General features: G+C 53.6%; 1 protein-coding gene across 5 annotated transcripts in view; it reads right to left on the minus strand.

The window, feature by feature from the left end:
* ANO1 (anoctamin 1) overlaps nucleotides 1-26923 on the minus strand; it is a 219736-nt gene that overhangs the window by 23723 nt on the left and 169090 nt on the right. For 3 of the 5 annotated variants that reach the window (XM_030918856.1, XM_010382105.2, XM_030918855.1), the window contains 9 exons: nucleotides 15511-15593; nucleotides 12856-12867; nucleotides 12187-12258; nucleotides 9640-9717; nucleotides 8583-8657; nucleotides 4223-4424; nucleotides 3851-3962; nucleotides 2377-2434; nucleotides 173-273 (listed from right to left, as the gene is read on the minus strand). In XM_030918856.1, the coding sequence (XP_030774716.1) occupies nucleotides 173-273; nucleotides 2377-2434; nucleotides 3851-3962; nucleotides 4223-4424; nucleotides 8583-8657; nucleotides 9640-9717; nucleotides 12187-12258; nucleotides 12856-12867; nucleotides 15511-15593 (793 nt within the window). The remainder of the gene's footprint in view (nucleotides 1-172; nucleotides 274-2376; nucleotides 2435-3850; nucleotides 3963-4222; nucleotides 4425-8582; nucleotides 8658-9639; nucleotides 9718-12186; nucleotides 12259-12855; nucleotides 12868-15510; nucleotides 15594-26923) is intronic. The other 2 variants (XM_010382107.2, XM_010382106.2) reach the window with 1 other exon arrangement.

Genomic DNA, 26923 nt, shown 5'->3' on the forward strand with positions numbered 1-26923 from the left:
GCCCTGACCTGGGGTGGCTTTTGCCTCATCTTCCCTCTGTGTCCTCCTTCTCTCCCTGTTTCTGGTGCCCCCATCTTGGTTGAAGCCCTGCATCTACCCAGACCACCGCAGGAGCCATCCACACACCCCTCCGCCCCGCCCCGCCTCTGCCACTCTAACCCGCGGCACTCACGGGATGCCAATCTCGAACAGGTTGTTCTGGATCAGCTGTTTCCCCAGCATGATGATGCTAAGCTGGATGCATAGCTCCATCAGGCAGCCTCCTGGCGCACACTGTGGACAGAGAGCAGCATCAGCCTCGTGACACCGGGAGAGGGACCGCAAAAAAGACGCTCAGGCTCTAATCCCTGCCACCTGGGAATGTGGCCTTATTTGCAAAAAGGGTCTTTGCAGATGTAGTCAGGTCAGGGTGTGTTCATGCTGGGGTAGGGTGGGCGCCCATCTGAGGACTGGTGTGCTCAGAAGAGAAGGCGCGGGCACAGAGGGAAGAGGCCGTGTGAAGATGGCGGCAGAGGGTGGAGTGGCCGAGTAAAGGAACCATGAGGACTTCTGTAGTCCCCAGAAGCTGGGAGAGGCAAGGCAGGTCCTCCCCTAGAACCCTTGAAGGGAACATAGCCTGGCTAACACCTGGATGCTGCACTTCCGACCTTCAGAACCGTGACTCCATCTCTGTTATTTTAAGCTGCCCAGTCTGTGGGATTGAGTTGCGGCAGCCCCAGGAAACTGGCACACCCCGCCTACAGGCTGCTGGGCTTGGGGACTGCGGCTGGGAGCTGGGAGCACATTGGGAGGGAGTAGGCAGGGGTGGGGCAGGGCCTCAGGGCGCCTCCTTTTACCCAGCGCTACTGGCCAGTCCCATGCACCAGTCACCATCCACCACCTCTGCACCACCATGGCAGGCTGAGCGCATGCAGCAGGCAAGCTCCACAGGATGGCAGAAGTCACCCCTAAGGCCTAATGCCCCTGACTCAGTGGGCCAGGGGCCCCGGAAGCAGGTGACAGTCAGAAACCTATCTGGGCTGGAAGTTTAACTTGTCCAAGCAAAGGGAACACCAGGGATGCGTGATGACCTCTGAGGCACAGGAAACTTGTTCTGCATTCCAAATAAAACCTAGTAAATCCCCACACCTGTCTTGGAGAGCCATGCTTTCAGAAAAAGCAATTACACCATTTGCTTTATTATGTGACTTCCCTGACCCGGGACGAGTGTGACAGGAGATCATCATATAAAAAGGAAAGGGCATTTCATAAGTTTGGCGCAGATGCCCATTACTGTGGAGGAGGCCCATGTCTTAGGCTGCCCAGGGGCCTGCATTCAGGTAGTTGAACCTCTAGGCTGCACTCCAGCCAGCCAGATCACCCTGTACCTGATGTCCACCCTATCCTCGATACCTTGTTCCACAGGGTCTTTAGCAAGAAGACCCACCCTCTTATTTTCTGATAAGCTGAATTACGCTTGTGGGTTGGAAATGCTGAGACCAGAACCACTGATAGACCCTGAAGCCCTGGCTTGGTCTGATGGAGTCCCTGGTTGTGGGACAGACAGTGGAGCAAGTCCATGGGCCGTGACAGAGGCTGAACCAGGCTGGCACAACCAGACCTTCTGTGGCCAGGATTGCCGGGCAGAAGTGAAATGCCACGAGCATGGTGTTTGAGGGTAAAGAGATAAGCATTTCAATGTCTAGTTAAAAAAAAAAAAAGGTAGCCAAGTTCTGTTTTGTCCTCATTAATTCATTTTTTTTTTTTTTTTTTTTTTTGAAACGGAGCCTTGCTCTGTCAGCCAGGCTGGAGTGTAGTGACGAAATCTCAGCTCACTGCAACATTCACCCTCCAGGTTCAAGCGATTCTCCTGCCTCAGCCTCTCCAGTAGCTGGGATTACAGGCGTGCGCCACCGTGCCCAGCTAATTTTTTGTGTTTTTAGTAGAGATGGGGTTTCACCACGTTGGCCAGGCTGCTCTCGAACTCCTGACCTCAGGTGATCCACCAGTCTTGGCCTCCCAAAGTGCTGAGATTACAGGCCTGAGCCACTGCGCCCAGCCTTCATTAATTCATCTTAACCAGAAGAGAAATATTCAGTCTCATAAAAAAAGAAACGAAAAGAAAAACCAGATGTCATGTTTTTCTTTCATTAACTCTACAGCGAGTTTATCCTTCTAGGTGATTCTATATGAACACACCAAATAAGATTAAGATCAAAGCCCGCCCCATCACGTCAGGGGAACAGAAAAGTTTCCAGCAGGAAGGAAAGAAACCACTGCTCTTTGCTGAACAAATACGCTGCGGCTGCTTCTCCCAAGTGCTTCTCCCAAGCACGGTGTAGACAAATTGTCAGCAAAACAGAAGGGGCTGCCAGAAATGAATAAAATTTCAGTTACCTCTTCCATTCGGAAGGAACGGAAAATGTACACGTAGTCGCCCGGGCGTCCAACAAACCTGAAACGATGGGGGAGGTCGTTAGAAAGAAGATGAGCCCCTAGCTCAGCGCCAGGAGAGACCCCCAAGTGGGGACTGTGCGGTGTGTGAGTCCTGCAGGCCCAGCCTCAAGGGTATCTACAGGCGGCTCTGCCTGCCTGGTCGCATCTGCTAAAAGATGACCACAGTGGTTTTCACCGGTCAAAGGCTGGATTCCCAAACCCAGAGAGGGATCAGAAAACGGAACTTCTTCAATGAGAGGCCATGAGACTGAGAGGCAGTGGGAAGGGGGCCCAGGGGGGTACTAAGGCAAAGACCACCTTGGTCTGAAGACTGCAACCTGCTGCGCCAGCTTCCCCGGGACTCAGGACGTGCCGCTGGCACAGTGATGTCCGTGGACAGCTGGCACAGAAGCACTCTGGGGACCTCAGGCAGCTGGGGCAGGTGGTGGCCAAAGGCCACCTTGGGTGGGGATAGACAGCCTCTCAACCTTCTAGGGGCTGGTGTGGGGCGTGGAGGCTTCTGAGAGCCTGCTCCATCCTGGATGCACTCGGCGAGGACTGGACCCCTTGGCAGGGCCCTGGGACCCTGGGCCAGGAGGGTGGGCATGGCACTGGTGAATCACATGATGTGGAGGAGGCAGCCTTCTGGGGGGCTCTGAGATGAGACCAGCCAGCCCCTTGCGGGAGTGGCGGTGGAGGTGGGGGCATCATTGTGGGTGGGCCGCAGGCCCCACCACAGCCTGGGATGACTCCAGAGGGTCCAGGCGGGGCAGGTTTCACCCCACCAGGAGCTGTGAAGAGGACTCAAGTGGCCAGCAGCCTCACTTTCACGCCCTCCTCTCTCCTTGTCCCCACTCTGTGGACTCCTCCCTACCTGCCATGGGAGCACCTGGAGCTGGCTTCTGGGTTCTCTGCCTGGACTCCTGCTGCTGGAGCTTCCCACTGCCTGGAGTCCCTCAGGTCCCCTCTGCCCAGGGTCCTCACTGCCTGGGGTCCCCACTGCCCGAGGTCCCCTCTGCCCAGGGCCCTCACTCCCAGGTCCTCACTGCCCGAGATCCTCTCTGCCCAGAGTCCTCACTGCCTAGGGTCCTCACTGCCCAAGACCCTCACTCCCCGGGTCCTCACTGCCCGAGATCCTCTCTGCCCAGAGTCCCCACTGCCCGGGGTCCTCACTGCCCAGGGCCCTCACTCCCGGGTCCTCACTGCCCAGGTCCTCACTGCCTGGGGTCCCGACTGCTTGGGCTCCCTGCTGCCCAGGGTCCTGCCGCTCTGGAGCCTCAGCAGGGCCCAGGCCTTCTCCCTGACCCTCATCGGCTGTGGGTGCCACAGTGTCTGCCCTGTCCTGGGCTCCAGGTGCCCCCCGCCTGTGGGAAGGGAGAGCCCTCCCTTGGACTTGGGAGAAGCAAGGTGGGGAAAATGCTGAAGATGTCCCTACCGGCCTTTGAAGAATGCCACGTAAAAGATGGGGGTGTAGGAGTTCACAAACTTCAGCAGGAAAGCCTTGAAGATCAGCCTCTCCTCGAAGCTTTTCTCCGTCTTTGGGACCTCTAGAGGGAGGGGTAGGATGATACTGAGGCTGTGGCTCAGATGGCCCCCAACAGCCTGGTCTAGTCTCCGGCTGGCCACTGGCACCGTAACTCAGTTGGCTCTCATAGCCGTGCCAGGGCCTGTGATCAGGATCCCTGTTCAGAGCCAGGGAGATGGGGCCCAGAGAAGTTAAGCAACAAACTCAAGGGTGCACAGCAAGAGGCAGGTGACTCCAGCTGCCTGAGTCCAGGCCATGGGTACCTGGAATGTGGGCACTCACCGATCTTGGTGAGCCACCGGGCTATGCAGCCGTACACCTCGTCCAGGAGGATGATGACCACTAGGTTGATGATGACCGCAGTAGCTGTGACTGTGACCCGGATGTTGGACCGCACGGAGGGGGAGGAGTTCATGGCCAAGGCAGCGGCCATGGAGATTCTGTAGATGATGACGCCAAGGACGATGGCAAAAGTCACTGCAATCTGCAGGGGGGGAAGGGGCACTCTTGGTTGGGGGCCCACCCAGGACCTTCCTGGGTCTGCCCCATCTACTCCCTCAGCCCAGCTGTCCCCCAGCCTTCCTGCTCTACTGCTTCAAAACAAGGACTGACATTTCTTGAGCACCTGCCAAATGCTAGGCACTTTCTGTGCATTAACCCACTAGAGACAGATGGACGAGGGGCTAGTTTCCGTTCCAAGGAAGAGGACACTGAGGTTCAGAGAGATTACGTAGACAGGCCACGTCACCCAGCTCAGGAGCTGGGATTTACCAGGCGGTCTACCCAAGCCTGCAGTTCACAAGATCTTTGCGCTATCATCTTCCTGGAGCCCAAGCATGGTCCCCAAGCAGAGCCCAGGACACAGTATGGTCACCAGGCCAGTGGCTGGTCCCAGAGCAGGCTGACGGAGCTGGAGGCTTCTCCTAGAGCAGACTGACTGCTGGGAGGGGCTTCTCCCCCAACCCATGGTGAGCTCAGGGACATCCTCACATGGTGTGCAGGGCTGAGGTGTACCTCCCTCACAGCCACCTCCCGGGGACTCTCCTGGTAAAGGAGGTGGGTGCGGCCTGGGATTGGACAGGGCTTTGGGTCTGGCTGGAGATGCTTTGGGTCCCTTCTCCTAGCCAGCAGCTCCCGTCCAGTTCCCCCACCAGAGTGAGCTCCTCCTCTTGCCAAACCTACCGTGGGACCAGAACATTCCATAAAACTTGGGTTGGCGGTTGCCTGAGAAACCGTGGTGGGAGCTGGCTACAATGACAAGATTGTTCCACACACTGCTGTCTGTCTGTCTGTCTGGGCTCCCTCACCCTGCCCTGCCCTTCCCTGCCCAGGGGTATGGATGCCCCATTCTGAGCCCTCATTGAGGACGGATGGACTGAGGGCTGGGTAGGAGAAGCACACAGCAAAGTCAGGCTCCTCCCCTAGGCATGAAACCACCCACAGGACACAGGCTCTGTCTTGTCACCCTATGTCCCCACGTTCCAGGAAATTGCACATTTGCTCCCATGCAATGGTGCAGAGGGCAGGTCCCGTCCCTGCTAGAACGGTCACAGGTGGCTCCCGGGACAGGCCCAGGAGGCCTGGGGCTGCCCTCTGTGTCTCCCAGTTGCAGTGTAGGATGGGTCTGTTTGCCCCAGAGGGAGTCTGCAGCTTTCAGAAACCTAGAAAAGCTCTTATTTCGTGTTCTGGGCCATTACCACCGGCTCCTGCAGGCATCTGCCAGTGACACATGGTGACCACACCCTGTCCAGGAAAACGCCTGCAGCCCTCACCACACCCTGACGAAGGAGTAGCTCTGCTGCGAGGCGTGGGGACCACTCCCTGGCCAGTTCCGGGGAATGAGGGTTTTCCTTGGAAAACCCCTCGGTCCTGCCAAGAGGCCTCCAGGATGTCTGTCCCCGTGCCAGCATGCGGAGGTGCAGCTGGAGCACCGAGCCTGTGGGAGACTCAGCGGGGGAGGCCCTCCACCCCAGCAGGCGTGTCCCCTGTCCTGCCACGGGGCAGTCGGGCCCACGACAGGCACACCCTGCAACAGGCTCCCTTCCAGTCTCCCTGGTCCATCTCCCCTGCATCTCCAGGACCAGGGGCATGAGGGGTGCTCATCCTAGGTGCTCAGCCAATGTTTGTTCACTGAATGAAACTCCCAAGTTGAAGACAAAGCTGTGTCCTCTTCAACCCTATGAAGGCTTGACGGGTTTACCAGGATGTCAAGGCTGGGAAAAGAGCTGGCTACTTCCCTATCCAATATCCTCTCTGTCTTTCCTCTACCATCCTGCCTTGCTGAGAGGGCAGTGTGTGCTCATTCCTCAGCCTCCCTGCAGAGGAGGTGGCCACGTGAACCAGTTCTGACCAATGAGATGCAAGCAGAGGTGTGGCAGGTCTTCTGCCAAAGCAACTTCAGACAGGGGCTGCCACCCCTGGCCCATCTCTTCCCCCGCCCTTCCCCTTCTTCCAGCCTGGAGAGTGGAAGTGATGTTGCAGGTGCAGCAGCCATGTTGTGACCAAGAGGGGACCCACTCCTAGGACAGGTGAGCAGAAGGTCAGAGAAGCCAGTGACTCTGATGGCATGGTGAGGCCACCAGACCAGCCCTAGACGGCCACCTCCTTCCCGGCCCCTCACCGGCCCTTCTGTAACAATGCTGTTGCTTCTGCAGTGGGGGTGGCTGGACCTCAGGCTAGCCTCTGGTCCTAGCCTAGGGATGGGGAGGCTCTGGCTATCTCCCAGCCCCCTCGCCTGGCACCTGGCCAGAGGGGACATGTCCCCTCAACACGAGGCCAGCTGCCCTTCCACCAAGTCACCGGAGAGCACCACAGCCCCCAGCTCCCACTGAGGGGCTCTCCTTCTCCAGGTGACGGGGATGAGCAGGCCCCACCACGGAGGCCACCCTTCTCTGGACTTCTTTATGTTGCCCGGGGTCCCTCTTAACTGTACCTGAGAGCATGAGGGGACACTGGATCTTCCCGTTGCTTCCATGACTCAATCAGGGGGCCCTTGGCCCCTCACTCAACCCAGACAACAAAGACAGCCCCCTGCCTCTGTCTCTCCAAGTTCCTATGGAATGGCATGGATCTTGGAGCAGGCAGTCCAGTTGGCACCGGCTTCTGCAGGCATATGCCAGTGACTACATGGTGACCACAGCCACCGCCTGTGGCTGGCACCAGAGGAGAGGGTGCAGTCTTCTGGCTTTAGTTTCTGTGTCAGCAGGAGAGGGATGGTACCAGGACTGGCCAGTGGCAAGGACTGAAAGAGACGCTCTGGTGAGACCCTCAGTGCACAGCTGCCAACCTGGGTCCCCGAGTACCAGGTCTCGGGGCTAGGTGGCCGCAGGAGGCGCTGCCTTCAAGCTGTGGGACTGGACGAGGGCAGGGTCATTTCTAACATGACCACAGCTGGCTCCAAGCACTTGCTGGGTGAAGGAAACACAGCTAGTATGTGGCCATGGCCGAATCCACCGGGGGTTGAAATCCCTGGGATTGAAATCCCCTAAAAGCCACAAGATGTTTGCCCATGAGCCACGTCACAGACCTGCAGTCCCCTGAGTAGCACTATCGTGTCCTGTGTGTGTGTTATTTATTTAATAGTTTTCTTTTTAAAAACTTTTTAAAATTGTTTTTACTTAATTTAATGCTGATGCCTGTATCAGGGCTCAAGTCATGTTTTGGTCACAAAATAAACAGGTTTTTTTTGAGACAGGGTCCTGCTCTATCGCCCAGGCTGGAATGCAGTGATGTAACCACAGCTCACTGCAGCCTCGACTTCTCAGGCTCCAGCAATCCTCCCACTACAGCCTCCCGAATAGCCGGGACCATAGGCGTACACCACCACGCCAGCTAATTTTTGTATTTTTGGTTTTGCCATGTGGCCCAGGCTGGTCTCAAACTCCTAAGCTCAAGCAATCCTCCTGCTTCAGCCTCCCAAAGTGCTGGGAATACAGGTGTGAGCCACTGCACTCAGCCAATTTAACGGTTTTCTTAAAAAGTCTTCAGTTTCATCTTAAATGATATCTTTGAATCCCAGGCTTGAATTACTGGATACTTAAATAATCATGTTTCTCAAAATGAAAGCCGTGTATCAGGGACCACTGAAATAACGTCACATACCCCCTGGCGTGTGAAGCCCCCACTGGGGGTCACTTTGGAACCCTGGTCCCTTCCCATTTCAGGGGTAGGGGTGAGTCTTCTCCACCCCCCCACTGCCCTGAGCAGATGGGGCTGGCGCACCCTGGGACCAATGGCACTGCCACGTGAAAGGCTGAATCAGGTCTTGGAGGACACCAATCACTTCCTTTTTTTTTTTTGAGACAGAGTCTTGCTGTGTCCCCCGGGCTGGAGTGCAGTGGCGTGATCTCTACTCACTGCAACTTCTGCCTCCAAGGTTCAAGCGATTCTCCTGCCTCAGCCTCCTGAGTAGCTGGGACTACAGGCATGAACCACGACACCAGCTAATTTTTGTATTTTTAGCGGAGACGGAGTTTCACTATATTGGCCGGGCTGGTCTCGAACTCCTGACCTCAAGTGATCCGCCCGCCTTGGCCTCCCAAAGTGCTGAGATTACAGTTATGAACCACCACGCCCGGCTGACGCCAATCACTTCCTTGCGGTTTCTCCTGACTTCCTCTGGCCTTACCCTTCTGGAACTTACCATGAAGATGATGGAGACCAAGTTGGTGAGGTAGGCTGGGAACCGATCTCTCCAGGTCAGCTTCACTTTGTCAGTCTACAACACAAAACGATGCCCGTCACTGGCTGGAACCATCACGATGAGACATACCTGTGTGTCAGCGTGGGTGTGTGTGTGTGTGTGTGTGTGTGTGTGTGTGTGCGTGGGCCCAGGGACAACTTGAACAACAGAAATACTCAGAAAAACCTTCAAAAATGCCCACAGGTGATGAGCCAGTGCAAACGCATAGGGTTCCAAGAAGCATTTGGGGGTTTATCACCTATGTCACAGGATAACGGGACTAAGAGCCGTTAAACACTGTGATTCCTCTGTGTAGAGGGCATTGTAATGCCAGCTGCCTTTCTAAAGACTGTTGGACCCACATCTGGGAGAAGCTTGGACCTGGAGTCCATTTCTTCAGCTAAAAGTCTCACTTCTAAGTCTAGAAGATGGAAGATGTTTTCCCAGTGCCACCCAGACCATAATAGTTATTTTTCCTTTGTGGAGCAAGTCGAAACAAGCAGCTAGCACTACAAGTTCAAACGTCGTTTGTGGTGACACATGGCCCGAAGGTTCTCAGCACCCAAGGTTGGCTTGGTCTGGAGAAACCCTAGGTAGAAGCTCATCACTAAGCCGGGATGTTTCAAATGGGGTGGATTTTTCCCATGGGAAAATGCATGTATTAGGTCACAGAATGTGGACAGGGGCATGACACCGGAGGCCACTCATTCCAGGGGTGGGTGGCATGCGTGTTAACGAGAAGACCAAGAATCGCTTGCAGGCAATTGTGACAAGCACGTTTCACGAGCTCCAAATCAAGCCAGAGCCCCCCCGCCCCCGCCACCGCAGACCCACCACAGCCATGCAGTGCCATCGCAACACGCCAGGCTCACTGGGTGCCGAAGGAAGACAGAGAAACATGGATGTGAATGTTAAAAAAAAAAAAAAAAACAACAACAGTTTGTTGAAGAAAAACACAATCAACTTTGATTGCCTGCAAACAGTCAAGACGCGCGTTGCCCACAAGATAAAAAAGTACCAATTTCACCCCCGCCATGGCTGTCTTAACCCTCTGCTTCCATTTGTTTGTTGACTCCTCTGGGATATGCCGGCGCTTCTGAGGGCGGGTGGGGGGAAAGAGAGCACCGTGCGGTGAAGCCGGAGGCGGGCCACAGACCGCGGGGCCCAGGGAACCGTCCCCATCTTGGCAGCAGGCTGGCCTCTCCCGGTGCCGGCTGTAAGCTCACTGCCAAGGCTGACTCGGGTTCTGGGCATTTTAAACAGATAAGAGACGGCAGAGACCCACGTTCGGAAAGAACATCTGTAACCAAGGTGGTGGAGACAGGAGAGACTCTAGCACGCACCCTCCACTGGACCGCGTCAGGCTCCACCTCGCAGGTGCAGCTGGATTCCAGCGGAGGTAGCGGCCAACACCAGCATCTTATGACAGCAGGAAGGAAGCCACACCCAGAAGCCCAAGCTCATGTGCCAATTAGGTGGTGGGCCTCTTTTCATAAATGAATTCAGTGCCATAGCTGGAGGGAAATCAAAACCAGAGGGCAGCCGCTGGGAGCCAAATGGAACGGAGGAGGAAATAAAGGGTACGGCCCATCAGAAGCAGACAGGGCCTGGGGGTACCTCTGAGCTCTGCAAAAATAACCCCCCATGCCTCTGTTGCTTTCATGTGATCAGAGAGCCTGGGCTGAAAGCAAGCCACGGGCCACAGAGGCAGAGGGACCCTGTGTCTAAGAGGTGTCTTCCTTCCGGCCCCCAGTTGCCCAGATTCGCTGTTGTGGCTTCGTTAGGTCCCTTGCCTGAAATGGTGTGCACCATTGCCTGACATAGTGTGTATGTCCCTTGCCTGAAATGGACATAGTGCGTACCACAAAGCCCCTTTCTCCCCCTCAGGAAGGAGTGGAATACCCACCCATGCTCACTCTAAGAGGTGCGACCACACTGCTACAGGGTGGGTTATCTTGGGGGCCACACACTGACATTTCCACCCAGGCTTGGGGGCCGGGACACTTCCCTGAAAACACGCCGGACGCCTGCAGGGCCCTAGAGATGGTGGCATCCAGGTCTTTTGCTTTCCCAGGAGGGAATGAGGGGCAGAGGGCCTGAAGGGCCAGTTCAGAGGGCAGCTGGCACCGGGCGTGCATGTCCGATGTGTTAAGTCAGACAGACAGTCTATTTTAGGGCGATAACTCCTGCTTCCATGGTTGTGTTCTGCACACCTTTCAGTCCTGCCCAGACCCTCAGGGGTGTTTAAAAAGACGTACTTCCAGGCTATAGGAGGACTGAGCTGTACCCCAAATTCTCATTGTGTTTGAAGAGCTGGGCCTTGGGAGGAGGCTTTCTAGAGAACCCACTTTACCCTCCAGATGGGATTTTGGCAACTGCAACCCCCGACCACTTTGAACCTGTGGAGCACTGTCCCCTGACACATTGACAAGGAAATATAAATCCAGGGGTTTGTCCTGATCGGTCCCCAAGGCTGAAAATGTAGATATGACACAAGGTCGGGACCTGTGAGAGCTCCCTCGACTGCCCTCATCCCTCAGTGCAGGCATCTCCAGGCTCCGTTAGAAGCTGACAAGGCCAGGAACTCCATGCCTGCTTGTCCCATATCATGTGAAAAACACCATTAAAAAAACTTTGCTGGGCACTGTGGCTCACGTCTGTAATCCCAGCACTTTGGGAGGCCAAGGCAGGCAGATCTCTTGGGGTCAGGAGTTCGAGACCAGCCTGAGCAACACAGTGAAACCCTGTCTCTACTAAAACACAAAAATTAGCTGGGCACGGTGGTGCACGCCTGTAGTCCCAGCTACCCGGGAGGTTGAGGCATGAGAATTACTTGAACCTGGGAGGCAGGGGGAGCAGTGAGCCGAGATCACGCCACTGCACTCCAGCCTGAGTGACAGAGAGAGACTCTGTCTTAACAAACAAACAAACAACAAACAAACAAAGCTGGCAAGCACCTCTGGAGGTCTTCGAGAATCCTGGCTGCACATACGACTTAATTTGAATGAGATATTTGGGGAAAAAGAAGAGCAATTATTATAAAAAGATGATGACCTCAAAAACATTGCAAAACATGTCTCACCCTCATTCTCACAGTCTGAGTGAAACAAGGAACTGGCCATTTGCTCAGGGGTGCTGGTTTGGCAAAGGCTTCTGTTTCGTTGTTTGATATAGAATAGGAGGGGTGTACTGTGAAAAAGTTTTGAAGCCTCAAAGCCACATGGTTCTTGTGGTTGAAATGCTTGCTGAAATTTGAGATCACCCTCAGGATACATCAAGACAGAGATCTACAGGAGGTTTGATAAACTATAGCCCTTCGGCCAAATCTGGCCCCCTGTCTGTTTTTGCAAATAAAGTTTTATTGGAACACAGTGTGTGGAACACAGGCCCATGTGTTTACCTACTGTCTATGGCTCCTTTTGCTGCTACCATGCCAGAGTTGAGCAGCTGCAACATAGGGTTACACTGCCTACAATCTTTGTTATCTGGGCTGATCCCAGGTCTACATTGTTGATGAACACAGTGTTTTATTGCTGGGAAAGTTAACCCACAGTGGCCACCATACCTCTTTGTTTTTGGACTCTTTCTTCAGAGACTTCTCCAAGACTCTGGCTTCGTATTCAGCTCTAGGATGATCCTATGAATGAAACCAAGTCAAGACAGAGGCCTTGTTAATTGTGAGTCTGAACTTCTCAGTGTCAGTATATTTGGCAAATCAGTCCATGGATTAGCCTCGGGCACCCTTTGGGTCCAGTTCATAGTTGGCTGCCAAGAATATTTCCAATGTAATCCCCCCGTCTGTGGTCTGGATAGTGACCCAGGATTATCCCGCTTGTGGGGAACCCCAGCCCATTGAGAGGGCCACCGAGTCTGGCCTCTGTGTCCTCCTAGAGGTGGAGAAGCCTGTACCAGGCTGCAGTGAACACCCAGCCATGAACTGGCCCTGAGAACGTTCTACGGAGGAGCTGTGGGGGTCGGAAGAGATGCAGTAAGTGTCGGCAAGCGCGGGCAGCCCAGAGGTGCCAGGCCTTGGGGAGCTCAGAGCAGGTCAGTGAAGGGTGCTGGAAGGGAAGAATGGGTTAGGAGAGACCGGAGGTGGAGAGAAAGCAGAGACCCCGCCTGCGTGGAGAAACTGCGGGAACTGTATGGTAGAAACAGATTAGGTGCAAGAGAAGGTCCCTCTCCCAGGGAGACAGGCCGTGGGAAGATAGAAGAGCGACAAAAAATTCCAAACCTTGACAGCCTCCTTCAGGGAACCAGAAAAGTAAAAACAAAAACACAAAGATGTCATTATTTAGGTTGTTATTTTAGAAATAGGACCTGTCCACTAAAGACAACTTTTTTTTTTTTGAGATGGAGTCTTGCTCTATCTATTGCCCAGGCTGGAGTGCAATGGCGTGATCTTGGCTCACTGCAAGCTCTGCCTCCTGGGTTCAAGTGATTCTCCTGCCTCAGCCTCCCGAGTAGCTGGGACTACAGGTGCCCACCACCACGCCCAGTTAATTTTTTATATTTTTAGTAGAGACGGCGTTTCACCATGTTAGCCAGGATGCTCTCGAACTCCTGACCTCGTGATCTGCCCTCCTCGGCCTCCCAAAGTGCTGGGGTTACAGGTGTCAGCCACCATGCCCGGCCCTAAAGACAACTTTCTTAAGAACTAGGATGAAGGTAAAGGATGCAGGTGAGCTGGGATGGGTGGGTGACCCTGGGTTCCATTAAGGTTCACTGCTGCTTGAGGGTGACTGTGGGCTGTGGCTTTAGTAGCTGTGGTCTTTCCCATGGTTTTGGAAATTCCCCAAATTTCCAAATTTCACTGCTGGACTGAAATGTCTCAGACTCAGCTAAGGCACACATATGCCACATGATGGGACACAAATGTCCTTCTGCTTCAGTACCGAAGTCCGGGGTTCAGGCTATGTGGAGGGGAGGTCCCGTTCGCCTGTGGTTATTACTCCCAAAGGAGGCCCTGACCAGCTGCTGGGGGTGCGAGTGGCTCACTTCGGGAAATTCATTCAGGCCCCTTGGCACTGTGTGTGCCCAGTGACTTCGGTCGTCACCCCCAAAATCAAGATCCCAAACCATTGGGGTCAGGAGATCAGGGAATGGGACCCCAAGGCGTTGAGCAAAGGGGACTGGACCTCACTGCCAACTTTCCCCAGCCACAGGGACATCACAGAAAGGACATTTGAAATCGACTTCTGAACAAGACAGTGACCGCTTTTTTTTTTCTATTTGAATCTTTCTAATCGAAACGGCAAGGGAAGAGAACACCCAGAGAGCCCCCGCCATGGACAGGGCTCTGGGCTGTGTCCCTGCTCTGCCCCGCAGAGCTGTGTGCCGTGGACAGGTTGCGTTGATCTCCGCCTGGTCATTTGTGGACAGGATAATGAGACCGGCTGAGGAAGAGGGTGGAGGCTGTTATCTGGTCAGGTAAAGGTGTGGCCCAGTGGCCACAAGCCGGGCAGCCGTTTACGGGGCACTGTGTGCTGGGCCGGGTTCTAAGTGCTTTATATCTATTGACCCATTGAGACCCTACAAATGCCATCAAGTGAGGACACTGAGGTACAGAGATGTTAAGAATCTGCCCAGGGTCACACAGCAAGGCTGGTGCCGAATCTGGATGGAACTCTGGCAGCCTGGCTGCAGAGGCCCGTCTTGTACCCTCTGAGCTGCCATACCTCTCCCAGAAAACTCTAGTCCCCTTGTCTGTTGACAATATTGTCAGCCCAAAGCTGGCACATTTGGCTGAAGAGTGACCCATGGGTTCAGTGTGAGAGGGAGCAGATTGTGTGAGAAAATACAACAGAAAAGTTAAAAAAAAGTTTTTAAAGAAAAAAATCCTTTAAAAGAAAAATATCTTCTAAAAGAAATGTCCACATTACAATAAAAATGCATGAAAAGTTTCTCTTTTTAAAAGGAGCATGTGTAGCCTGGGCAACATAGCAAGGCCCTGACTCTTACAAAAATTAAACAATTTGCCAGGCGTGGTTGTGTGTGCCCGTGACGCCAGCTACTTGGGAGGCTGAAATGGGAGGAGGGCTTGAGCCCGGGAGGTCAAGGCTGCAGTGAACTATGATCATGCCATTGCACTGCAGCTTAGGTGACAGAGGGGGACCCTGTCTCCCAAAAAGTGGGGAGCATGTTTTATAACATTAAATAGTGGTCAGCGTGGTTGCACCTTACAGCGTGTGCATGAGGTCGCCTCTGTTGTGCACCAAGGCTAATTGTGGGGACTGTTACTCCTTTTCATTCCCACTTACCCTGAAGGGAATTCCTGCTGGACTTGGGATCCCTGAGTACAGTTCAACTGGCATCCCAGGGGCCACGTAACACTGAATGTCCCTCTCTCTGGAGCATGAGGATGCCAGACACTAGCTTTCCCTCTACGTTAGTAAAGGATCCGTTCCCTCTTGTCAGCCACGCCCGGCTGCAGGCACAGAGCTGGCTCCAGGGAATGCAGGCTTGGCACCCGGGGAGGCAGATGCTCACGGCCACCTTTGGAGACCCATGGACAGTGTCCATTCCCTCTCCACCTCCACGGGTGGTGCTGACAGCCTGGGCAGCCCCCAGACGCCATGAGGTCAGTGTGGTGAGCCCTGGCATGTGCCTGAGACCACGCTGGTGGCTGGTGTGTCCATGTGAGCATGGGGATGAAAACACTTCAGCAGACAGGGAATGGTCACTTTGGCCACGGATGGCGTTTGGAACGCCAGGGTGATGAGCGGCGAGGCAGGCGGGGGGCGGGGGGCGGGGGGCGGGGGGCAGCCTTGCCTCAGCTTGGACCAGGAGCGCTTTCTGACCTTGTGCCTCTGTGTAAGTCCCAAGGAGGTCCTGGGGCAGGGGGAATGTGGGGGAAGGGCGTGACGCGCAAGGCGCCAAACCCACTGACCTCCTCCTCCTCGAAGCCCGTGAGGTCCCAGCGGTAGTTGAGCCGCATCTGTTTCCGCTTCCAGTGCTCCATGAAGGTGGCAGCTGTGGGCAGGGGCAAAACCAGAATTTCCAATGACATAAAGGCATTTTTCTTTTTCTTTTTTTTTTGAGACAGAGTTTTGCTCTTGTTGCCCAGGCTGGAGTGCAATGGCGCGATCTCGGCCCACTGCAATCTCGCCCCCTGGGTTTAAGCAATTCTCCTGCCTGAATCTCCTGAGTAGCTGGGATTATAGGCATGAGCCACCACACCCAGCTAATTTTTATATTTTTAGTAGAGACAGGGTTTCACCATGTTGGCCATGTTGGCCAGGCTGGTCTCAAACTCCTGACCTCAGGTGATCCACCTGCCTTGGCCTCCTAAAGTGCTGTGATTACAGGCGTGAGCCACTGCGCCCAACCAAGGCATTCTTTTCTTTTTTATCGGTGTTTGGTGAGCGAGGGTGATGTACTGGGCTGAGAACTTTATCTGAATTCATGTGCTCAGCCCTCCCACCAATTCTGTGGGGCAGGAACGGTCATTCTCCCAGATGAGGAAACTGAGGCATGGGACACTCAAGTCCCAACCGAGGTTACCCAGCTAGTCAGTGAGGGATGGGCAGCCTGGTCCCAGAGCCCATGCCTCAACCATCCTGCCCCATTGCTCTTGGGGAACCCGCTTTGGAGGTCAGGAAGAACGAGGGGTAAGCCCAGGCCACTCACTCACTTGGGCTTCAAACCACTCCAGGAGTCTGCCTGCTGAACTGCACTGGCAGCTGCTGCATTCGGCTTCATATTCCCAACAGACAAAGCATGGTTCAAATGCCGCCTCCTCCAGGAAGCCACTGATCATCCCCCTTAGTGTGAGAAAAACCCAGCTCCTCTCGGGACCTTCCTCAGCCTGCGTCTGTCTTGCCCACGGTGTCAGTGCTGCCTTCCATCAGGATCCCTGTCCTATGACTTGTGTGTGGGGCAGGGATGGGGCCTCGTTCCCCTGGGTCCCCAGTTCCCAGAGGTGCCTGGGACAGACAGGTGCTCGAGTAGGCACTGAATGACTGACTTTTGCGAGCACACAGCTTGCAAAAGGAGATGCCTCTGGCCGAAGTGTTTATCCTGATCGCTTCTCCCTGCAAAAGAAAATCTGCAGAGGCTGAGGGGCAGAGTAACAGGAAGGCCCCGGAGTTCCTCAGAGCTCACGATTCTCGAGCTGTTCCATGCCAGGCACTGTTGGGAGCTGGTCAATCTACAGACCTCTCCAGGACAGGGCCCTTGCGTTTGTCTGAAGATGCTTAGTACAAATTTTAGGGCAATAATACGGGAGTTCAATACCAACCAGTGAGCTCTGTGACCTTTGGCAAGTTATTTAGCCTCTCCGTGCCTCTGTTTCCTCATCCGTAAAATGGTGCTCTCTAATAATCAGACTTGGAGTATCAGTGAGGAAGTATCAGTTATTTAAGCCTCACAGTGATCATACGAGGTAGGCACTATTCCCATCCCCTCCATTTTACAGAGGGGGAAACTGAGGCTCAGAGGGATCAAATGGCTTATCCGAGAAGCAGCAGCACTGATGTGCAAGTAAAATGGGCTGTGTGACGGTGAACGTGCAGAGTGAATTCACAAATGTGGCCCTTAACTGAAGGCGACGTGTGGCAGGAAAGAACGGAAGTTGTGGGTGTGAACCTGATTCAGAGGACGTGAGTCTATGCATAACACACCCCATTCCCATTAAGGCGAGGTGTGAATGGGGCTTCCGAGCATGCACTGGTTTGTCTAGGATGGCAACTGTATCAACCGGCCCAGCCTGGAAATAGGACCCCCCCTACCCACATCTTTCACAGTGGGGTAATTTAATCCTGGGACTTGCTCGCACAGGCAATAGAAAAGCTGAGAAGCCACATGGGGGATGGTGGGACCACCCAGAGATGACCCACAGCAGGAGCTGGCATCTGTTTCAGCATGGCAGGACAGTAGGAGGTGCTCAGCGCCCATGCTGGAGCCAGAAATTGGAGCTGCCCAGAAGAAGCTGGGATCACGGAGGAAGGGCTTCCCAGGAGGAAGTCAAGAGCCCGGAGAAGACACAGTCATTGCTGGGGATGTCCCAGGAAGTGGAGGGAGATGGGGAGCAATATCTTGGCTGCTCCCGTCCTCCCACCTTCTGATTTCCCAAAAGGGCTTCCCACTGGCTGAACCTACTAGGAAGAGGGAGAGCTAGGGAGCCTGGGAAACGTGGCTTCCCAAGAGGCAGAGCTGAGCAGGCGAGGGAACGGCTATCGCTGAAACACCAGCCGGAAACCCAGCCACTCAGCAGACACGCACTGAGTGCCATGGCTGTGGCAGGTAAGGGGGGCCATGGGGGCCCAGGAGGAGGCCCCCAACCCCCGGGGGCCCCTGACCCTCAGGAGGCAGACGGTGAGAGTGGCCCATCTGCAGTGGGCACCCTTCCCAGGAGGCAATGCGGGGAGGTCTCTGCCTCTTTGAAGATGTCCTTTGGCCCCTGCAGCTGCTCTGGAGCGGTGGAGGAGGCCAGACGTTTCCTGGTCTCTGCCTGGTCTGCAAGGCCCCCAACCATTGCTCCTCCACTGGGCTATGAAAGCTGCCTCTTTCTGTCCTCCTCTGCCCACCCAGGGTAACAACGCCCTTTTACGATGCTTTTTTGGGGCTGAGCACTGCCCAGGAGGGCTGGCTCCACGCACACCTGCAGAGTTGGCCTGTTTACCTGCCACCATGGTTAGTACTGAGTGTCAACTTCATTGGATGGAAGGATGCAAAGTATTGTTTCTGGGTGTGTCTGTGAGGATGTTGCTAGAGGAGGTTAACGTTTGAGTCAGTGTGGGGGGTAGAGGCAGACCTACCCTTAATCTGGGTGGGCACCATCCCCTCTGCTGCCAGCACGGCTAGAAAAATCAGGCAGGAGAACGTGGAAGAGCAGACTCGCTCAGTCTTCCGGCCTGTGTCTTTCTCCCGTGCTGGATGCTTCCTGCCCTGGAACATCAGACTCCGAGTTCTCCAGCTTTTGGACTCTTGGACTTACAACAGCGGTTTGTCAGGGGCTCTCAGGCCTTTGGCCACAGACTGAAGGCTGCACTGCCGGCTGTCCTACTTTCGAGGGTTTGGGACTCAGACTGATCCACTGCTGGCTTCCCTTCTCCTCTACTTGCAGACGGCCTATTGTGGGGCTTGACCTTGTGATCGTGTGAGTTGTCGGTTCTCCTGAATAAACTCCCTTTCATATGTACAATATCCTGTTAGTTCTGTCCTTCCAGAGAACCCTGACTCACGTACCTTCCCTGTCCCGGCCTCCCCAGCTCCTCCTCTTTCCCAGACTTGGCCTCCGTTATGACACTCACCCCACTGCCGCCCCGGCTCGCCCTCTCTGCACTCGCCAGCTTGCAGCGTATCAACAGTCACCAGTTAATGAGGACGTATCTGTGCACTCGCATTTTACAGACATCAGTCAATCTCATCTTCATAATGACCACAGGCAGGCAGGATGATTCCCACTCACAGACTGACAAAGTGGAGACCATTTACAAAACTGAGATTCAGAGTGCTGTGTCCAAGGTCAGCTGCAGGGGAGCAGCAGCCATTGCATTTGAACCTCATTCTCTTGGACTCGAGTCTTCACGGAACCACGATACTGGAGAAACTCTCCATGCAGATATTTAACTTTCCTTAAGGAAACAATAGCTGCAGTTGCCACAAGTCTGATTATTAAAGCATACCATCTATGGATGAGGAAATGGGGGCACAGAGAGGTTAAGCAAGTTGCCTAAGGTCACAGAGCTTGGTAGCTGGTATTGAACCCTGGTATTCTTTCTTTCTTTTTTTTTTTTTTGAGACAGAGTCTCTCTCTGTTGCCCAGGCTGGAGTGCAGTGGCGTGATCTTAGCTCACTGCAACCTCCGCCTCCTGAGTTCAAGTAATTCTCCTGCCTCAGACTCCCAAGTAGCTGGGACTACAGGTGCATGCTACCACATCTGGCTAATTTTTGTATTTTTAGTAGAGACAAGGTTTCACCATGTTGGCCAGGTTGGTCTTGAACTCCTGGCATCAAGTGATCTGCCTGCCTTGGCCTCCCAAAGTGCTGGGATTACAGTTGTGAGCCATCGCACCTGGCATTGAACCGTGGTATTCTTGCTCTAAAATTTGTACTGTGTCTTCAGACAGAAGCAAAGGCCCTGTCCTGGAGGTGTCTTGTCTGTAGATTGAACAGGACCCAGACTGGAGCCTAGAATGTAACCTGGTGGCTGGGGGTGGGGTGGAGGGTGGAGATGATAAGCCACAAGATGTGGCTTGTTTGGCTCAGACACGTTTAAAAAATAAAGACATTTGACATAAAAATTATGCCTTTCCTGCTTCTCCTTTAAAAGCCAGAAGCATTGGCAGCAGAAGGCTGGGGCTGAACAATGATTGTTGCTTTGTCAAAACTTGGGCATGCCTTTCCACTTGGCCACAGACCCCACCATGCCCTATTGTCTGGCTTTTGTGGGCACTGAGCGTTGGGCTGGAGCTGTGGAGTCTAGGCTTCGCCAGCAGGAAAGGAGATGTGAAGACTCGTGCTGCGCCTGGTGGCCAGTCCTCAAAGCTGGTATTGTGAGCAGTATGAAGAACCACCTTCTAGCGGGGTGAGTGAAGGCAGCAGGAACCCTGAGCACCATCTTCTGCAAGCAATTCTCCTGCTCCCGACTCCTCCCTCCTCACCCACACGAGTTCCGATTCCTGCCCTCTGAGGCTCCCAATCCTGGTCCTCCTTGCCAATGTGCCAACCACCTCATACAAATGTTGTATAATACCCAGCTGCCACCAGGGCGCTGGGCACGGTGCTTTCCCACGCCTAATCCCCTCGGATCCTGCCCCGGCCCCCTCCACGCAGGGATGACGCATTCCATTTTATAGACACATAGATGAGGTTCTGAGACGTCAGGGGACTCATCAAGTAAGGGCAGAAACCTGGACCCAGGCCTTCTGATGCCCAGATGAACTGGTATCAGGGACGGGGCTTCCCACCCACGAGTGCACAATGAAGAAACAGCCTTGAGTGTGGCAGCCTTACAAGGTGGTCAAAGGGACAAGCCCATCCCCCTGAAACCTGGGGGAGTCACCACAGCACACAGCACAGAGGGTAGCAGCGAGCGAGAAGCCAGGCCGGACGGGAGCAGGTGGTTGGGCTACGGTCCCTTCCCATATTGATGTTCACAGCACAGAGACACACAAACTCCTCACAGAGGCGTCCAAACTCCACCACAGAGGCAGCAGGTGAGCGAAAGACTCTAGGTCTACGTGGGATCTCATCGGGGTGAACATGGGCAGCTGACCACACTGCTGCCAACCTCAGTCTCTGAGAAATGGGCTTGTTACCAGCACCTGCCTGAGAGGGTCTATCATAGACTGTCCCTGACTTCATCCACAAGCGGTGCTCAGGGTGGGGCCCGTGTCTCTGTAAGGGCTTGACAGAGGACCACTCTTACAGCCCAGCTTGGTCGTGGGGATCTCCACGTGTCCCCTTTAGAGGCGCAGCACAGGACGGAGCCTACATTTTGTATCGCTCCATTTGTATAAAATAGTCAGAATATTTATAGGTAAATCCATAGAGACAGAAAGCAGATTGGTAGTTGCCAGGGGCTGGGGTTGGGGAAAAGGGGGACCGACTACTTCATGGAGACAGGGTTTCCCTTTGAGGTCATCAAAATGTTCTGGAATTAGATAGAGACGTGGATGCATAACACGTGCTAAATGCCACTGGACTGTGCACCTAAAATGATTAATTTTATGTTTTGTGAATTTCACTGCATTTTACAAAAAGCGAACAATAGAATGATGGGCGTAGATTCCCCTTATGTGTTAATGTGTGCTTGCCACATCTTGGAGGAACCACAGGAGAATGGGCTGGAGGGACACACACATGTGTGGTTACCTATGGCAGGGGGCAATCTGTTCATTTCCTCCAGGATTTCTCAGTGTGGGTCTGGGAATCTGGGGTGTTCCTGAATCTCCCCAGGGAGCTTGTTAAAATGCAGTTGTCTGACCTACAGAGTCACCCAGGGTCCCTGGAATCTGCATTCTGAACAAGCTCCATCGGCTGCGCTCAAGCCAGCAGGCATCTGGAAGTACCGACCCCTGCATCTTTCTGCCATCCTTCTCCAACCATCCCTCCATCCATTAGATTAGCTGCCTCTCCTCCCAAGCTGCATCCCACCCCGCCTTGACCTATCCCAATGTCTCTACTACTCAGGCCTCATTCCAATTTCCCTAATTCCACGGCCCCTCCTTGACTGGCTGGTGGACACCCTTTCTGAGCTCTCTCTCCCCTGAGATGCTGTTGCCCAAAACAGCGCACATCTCCGGCGCTTCAACTGATGCTCTCTTGGTTCCCCTGAGCGAGCTGCAACCCGCTCTGCAGCCGCCCGGTGGACAGCCCCATCTCCCCAGTGAGATCCGTGCTCCTCACGGGCAGGGGTCACGTCTTCCAAGCCTCTGCCCTCCACCCCCGAGCCCACCAGCTCTGGGAGGCAGGCAGGGCACGGTCACACATGACCACGAAGCAGGGGTGCATCCTGCCAAACTGCATGTGGGGTCCCTATCCAGTCACCTCCTTGAAATGTGACCCCCTGCTCTGGCCTGACTTGCATCCCTCCAAATTCACATGGAAGCCCTAACCCCCCAGGTGATGGTATATGAAGATGGGGCCTTTGGGGGCTGATTGGGTTTGGCTGAGGTCATGAGGGTGGGACCCTCGTGATGGGATTCGTGCCCTTGGAAGAAGAGACAGCAGAGAACGGGCTTCCTGTCTCTGCCTTTGCCACCTGAGAACACAGGGAGAAGGTGGCTGTCTGAAAGCCAAGGCATGGGCCGAATCAGCTGGCACTTTGATCTTGGACTTCTTCAAACTCAGAACTGTGGGAAATACATGCCTGTTTTTGCAGGCACCTGTCTGTGGTGTTTGGTTATGGCAGCTGGGGCAGACTAAGACACCCACTCCCTGGGAATAGAAACCACCCTTCGCTAACCTCCAGTTCCCAAAAAGTGCAATGTTGCTTAGTGCAGACTCCACTTCCATGAACTGGTGGTCAGAGAGGGGTCTCCTGGGGAGTGGCGGGGCGGGGCAGAGCTCTGGTCCTGCATGTGAGTGCAGAGATTGGCGGGGCACAAAGGCCTCCAGCCTTCCCTTTCGCTCTCAGTCACCAGGCACCCTACCTATTTATCCCTGGAACAAGTTTAGTTCCCACAGACAGATGATCACAGTGCATCCCCTTCGTCCCCACCTAGCTGGGAGTGACTCAGCTGGGTGACTTGTCAACTGCATGTAAAATCTCAGGCCCAGGCCCCGGAAAGGATTACAGTTCCACCTCTGACGTTTCATTCAAGTTGGGACCATCTTTCTCGGGCTTTTTGCAGCCAGGCTCAAATCAGATAAACTCCTTTGTTCTTCGTGGAACTGACAAGCAGTTAAAACCCCATTATTATGCTATAATTTCAGAAAATGGATCCAAGTGAATAGCTAAATAGGGCTCAACGTTACTTAATGAGACATCTTATTTGAGGCTTTCAAATGTCAGAAATCCCAGACAGCAGCAAGCTGAAGGCTCTGGGACCGACATGGCAGCTCCAGGAAAGCTGGACCCCACAGTGCAGTGGAAGCAAAGATTAAAACAGCAGGCTGGAGGTGATTCATCCACCGTGAAGACAGAGCCCCACACCCCGGCAGGCGGGTGGCCACGACCAGGCTCCTGGCTGCCAGGCAGTAACAGGTTTATGTCTCTGCCATTGTAGGAGCAGAAATGTGAACAGCTGGAGGCAGGAAAAGAAAGGACACAAGAGGAGAAGAAACACCAGAGGGAAAATAATCCCTTAGAGGGTAAAGAACAAATCATTGAATAAGGGATTAAAAAACACACAAGGAGCCATCCCTGGTAATTGCCCTTGACAGCCAGTGTGAAAAGGGCCTGGGACGGGGGCTTTGTCCCTCCCCCCTCCGCTCACACCTCTCAGCCGCAGTAGGTTCTTTCCTGTGGATTTAGAATAAGCTCCTTTTCTCTAAAGCAAGTGCTTCGTGGGAGTGGCCTGGCTTTTTTGTGAATTCCCCCCACCCCCGCTCAAAACGGGAGTGTGCAGACGGAACTTGTGCTTGACTCTATTTGACAGTCGGGGCACATTTGTTATCTCCCAGGGCTGAAGTGGAGCTAGGGAGGGGTGAGACAAGCAGTGGAGCCTCCTGCGGGGTCAGCAGGCACAGAGTCCCCTCTCCCAGTGTCAGGGGAGTGCAGCCATCTGCTAGGAAGGGGCTGGCCCGCAGCTCTTGGGACACAAGGCGCTAGGTGCGGGGTGAAGAACTGCACAACAGGCAAGCTGGCTTCACGAAACAGGGCCACCGAATGAACAACCACAGCCCGTGCGGGCCGGTGCGCTCGGCAGTACTACGCCTACATGCCCCCCACTACTGGCTCACGGTGCATTTCTGCTACTCCAAGAGGGCCCATGATGAGGGCCCGGGGAACGTTTGGACAGAGAGGTGGGACCAGTGCTGAAACCTTGGAGGCAGATGCGCCGGGGTGAGCATCTGAGACTTCTGTTGGGGACCTGTTAGCTGTGTGATCTCAGGCAAGTCTCTTACCCTCTCTGTGCTTCTATCAGAGGCATTCCAACCAAAGCGACTCCATCTTGAGTGAGGATAAGGAAAAATGAGGCTGGGGCTTGCTGCAACTCCATCTTGAGTGAGGACTAGGAAAAATGAGACTGGGACTTGCTGCACCTCCATCTTGAGTGAGGATGAGGAAAAATGAAGCTGGGGCTTGCCGGGCTGCATTCCCAGCGCCTAGATGTTTACATTAAGGGAACAGATTGATAACGTTTGCTAAACAGACTCAGACTCAGGAATGTCCTGATATCCTGATATGTTGAGAACTAAAGCATTCCTAATTTTACTTTAGAGATAATAATATTGATTTTCACAAAATATAGTAATTAAGACAATTAATCTTTTATCACAAACGCTTGTGACAGAGTACATCTCCCCATGATTTTCTTTGTTATCCTTTTTTTTTTTTTTTTTTTTTTTTTTTTGAGACGGAGTCTCGCTCTGTGGCCCAGGCTGGAGTGCAGTGGCGCAATCTCAGCTCACTGCAAGCTCTGCCTCCCGGGTTCACGCCATTCTCCCGCCTCAGCCTCCGAGTAGCTGGGACTACAGGCGCCGCCGCCACGCCCGGCTAGTTTTTTTTGTATTTTTAGTAGAGACGGGGTTTCACCGTGCTAGCCAGGATGGTCTCGATCTCCTGACCTCGTGATCCGCCCGTCTCGGCCTCCCAAAGTGCTGGGATTACAGGCTTGAGCCACCGCGCCCGGCCTTCTTTGTTATCCTTTATATAAAGAAGCACTGTACCTAGGGTGGGCACGTTCCTCCTCTTACTTTCAGAATGCTCTATTCTGTAGCCATTCTTTCACTCCTTTACCTTCTCTCTTCTTCCTCTTTTTTTTTTTTTTTCTTGAGACAGAGTCTTGCTGTTGTCACCCAGGCTGGAGTGCAATGGCGCGATCTCGGCTCACTGCAACCTCCGCCTCCTGGGTTCAAGCGATTCTTCTGCCTCAGCCTCCCGAGTAGCTGGGATTATAGGCACCCGCCACCACGCCCAGCTAATTTTTCATATTTTTAGTAGAGAGGGGGTTTCAATATGTTGGCCAGGCTGGTCTCGAACTCCTGACCTCAGGTGATCCACCCGCCTCAGCCTCCCAAAGTGCTGGGATTACAAGTGTGAGCCACTGTACTGGACCACTCCTTTACTTTCTTGATAAACTTGCTTTTGCTTTAGACTGTGGACTCACCCTGAATTCTTTCTTGTGTGAGATCCAAAGACCCTCTCCTGAGGTGTGGATCAAGACCCCTTTCTGGTAACACTTTAGCATCTTCAACAGAGAAAAGAACAGAGCCTCGGTCTGGGACTGTTGTGGAGTTACAGAGAGAGCTGGTACAGAGCCCTTAGCCCGGACTGGCACAGAGGCAGTCCTCAGCGCAGCTCCCAAAGCGAAGGAGGTGTATTTTTGTGGAGACAGACGGGGAAACTCCTCTAGGCGAGAGAAAAACTTGGAGGTAATCCAGTCAGGAATAAGCCAGGCACACGTTCAGCACACACGCCAGCCGGAGCCAGTTAGTAATGCCTGCGGAGTAGGGCCTAGAGTCAGGTATTTGGGGCTCAAGACGGAGATTTCTCAAATAACTTAAAACAGAAGTACCATTTAACTCAGCAATGCCATTACTGGGTATATGCCCAAAGAAATATCAATTGTTCTACCATAAACACACATGTATGCATATGTTTACCATAGCATTATTTATGAGAGCAAAGACATGGAATCCACGAAGATGCCCATCAGTGGTTAACTGGGTAAAGAATATTTGTTCCAGGCTGGGCGTGGTGGTTCACACCTGTAATCCCAGCACTTTGGGAGGCTGAGGTGGGCAGATCACCTGAGGTTAGGAGTTTGAGACCAGCCTGGCCAACATGGTGAAACCCCGTCTCTTCTAAAAATACAAAAATTAGCTGGGTGTGGTTGTGGGCGGCTGTAATCCCAGCTACTGGGGAGGCCAAAGCAGAAGAACTGATTGAACATGGGAGGCAAAGGTTGCAGTGAGCTGAGATTGTGCCACTGCACTCCAGCCTGGACAACAAGAGCAAAACACTGTCTCTACTAAAAATAGAAAAAATAGCTGGACGTGGTGGCGGGTGCCTGTAATGTCAGCTTCTCGGGAGGCTGAGGCAGGAGAATCACTTGAACATGGGAAGCAGAATTTGCAGTGAGCCAAGATCACGCCACTGCATTCCAGCCTGGGTGACAGGCACTCTGTCTCAAAATAAAAACTAAAAAAGGATATGTGGTCTGTATACATCATGGAATACTACGCAGTCATAAAAGGAAGGCCTTTGCAGCAGCATGGACAGAGCTAGAGACCATTGTCCTAAGCGGACTAAACTAATGCAGGAACAGAAAACCAAATGCCATGTGTTCTCACCTTTAAGTGGGAGCTAAACGTTGAGTACACAGGGACACCAAGCAGGCGACAGGAGACACCGGGGCCTACTTGAGGGTGGAGGGTGGGAGGAGGGTGAGGATGGAAAAACTGTCTGTGGGGTACTGTGCTGATTATCTGGGTGACAAAATAGCCTGCACACCAAACCAATGGCACGCAATCTACCCATGTAACAGATCTGCGCATGTAACCTCCGAGCCTAAAATAAAAGTTGGAAAAGAAAAAACAAACAAACAAACAAACAAAAACCTGTAACTAAAAAAAAGCTCTGAAAAGTATTTGAGACTCAGAAACCAGAATTCGGGGGTTCAAGCCCTGCTTAAGAGCTGGTGTAAGCTTGGGAAAATCGCCCTAGTTTATTCATCCTCCAAATGGGG

The sequence above is a fragment of the Rhinopithecus roxellana genome, chromosome 15 (genome assembly GCF_007565055.1).
Source record: "Rhinopithecus roxellana isolate Shanxi Qingling chromosome 15, ASM756505v1, whole genome shotgun sequence".
NCBI classification, from domain to species: Eukaryota; Metazoa; Chordata; class Mammalia; order Primates; family Cercopithecidae; genus Rhinopithecus; species Rhinopithecus roxellana.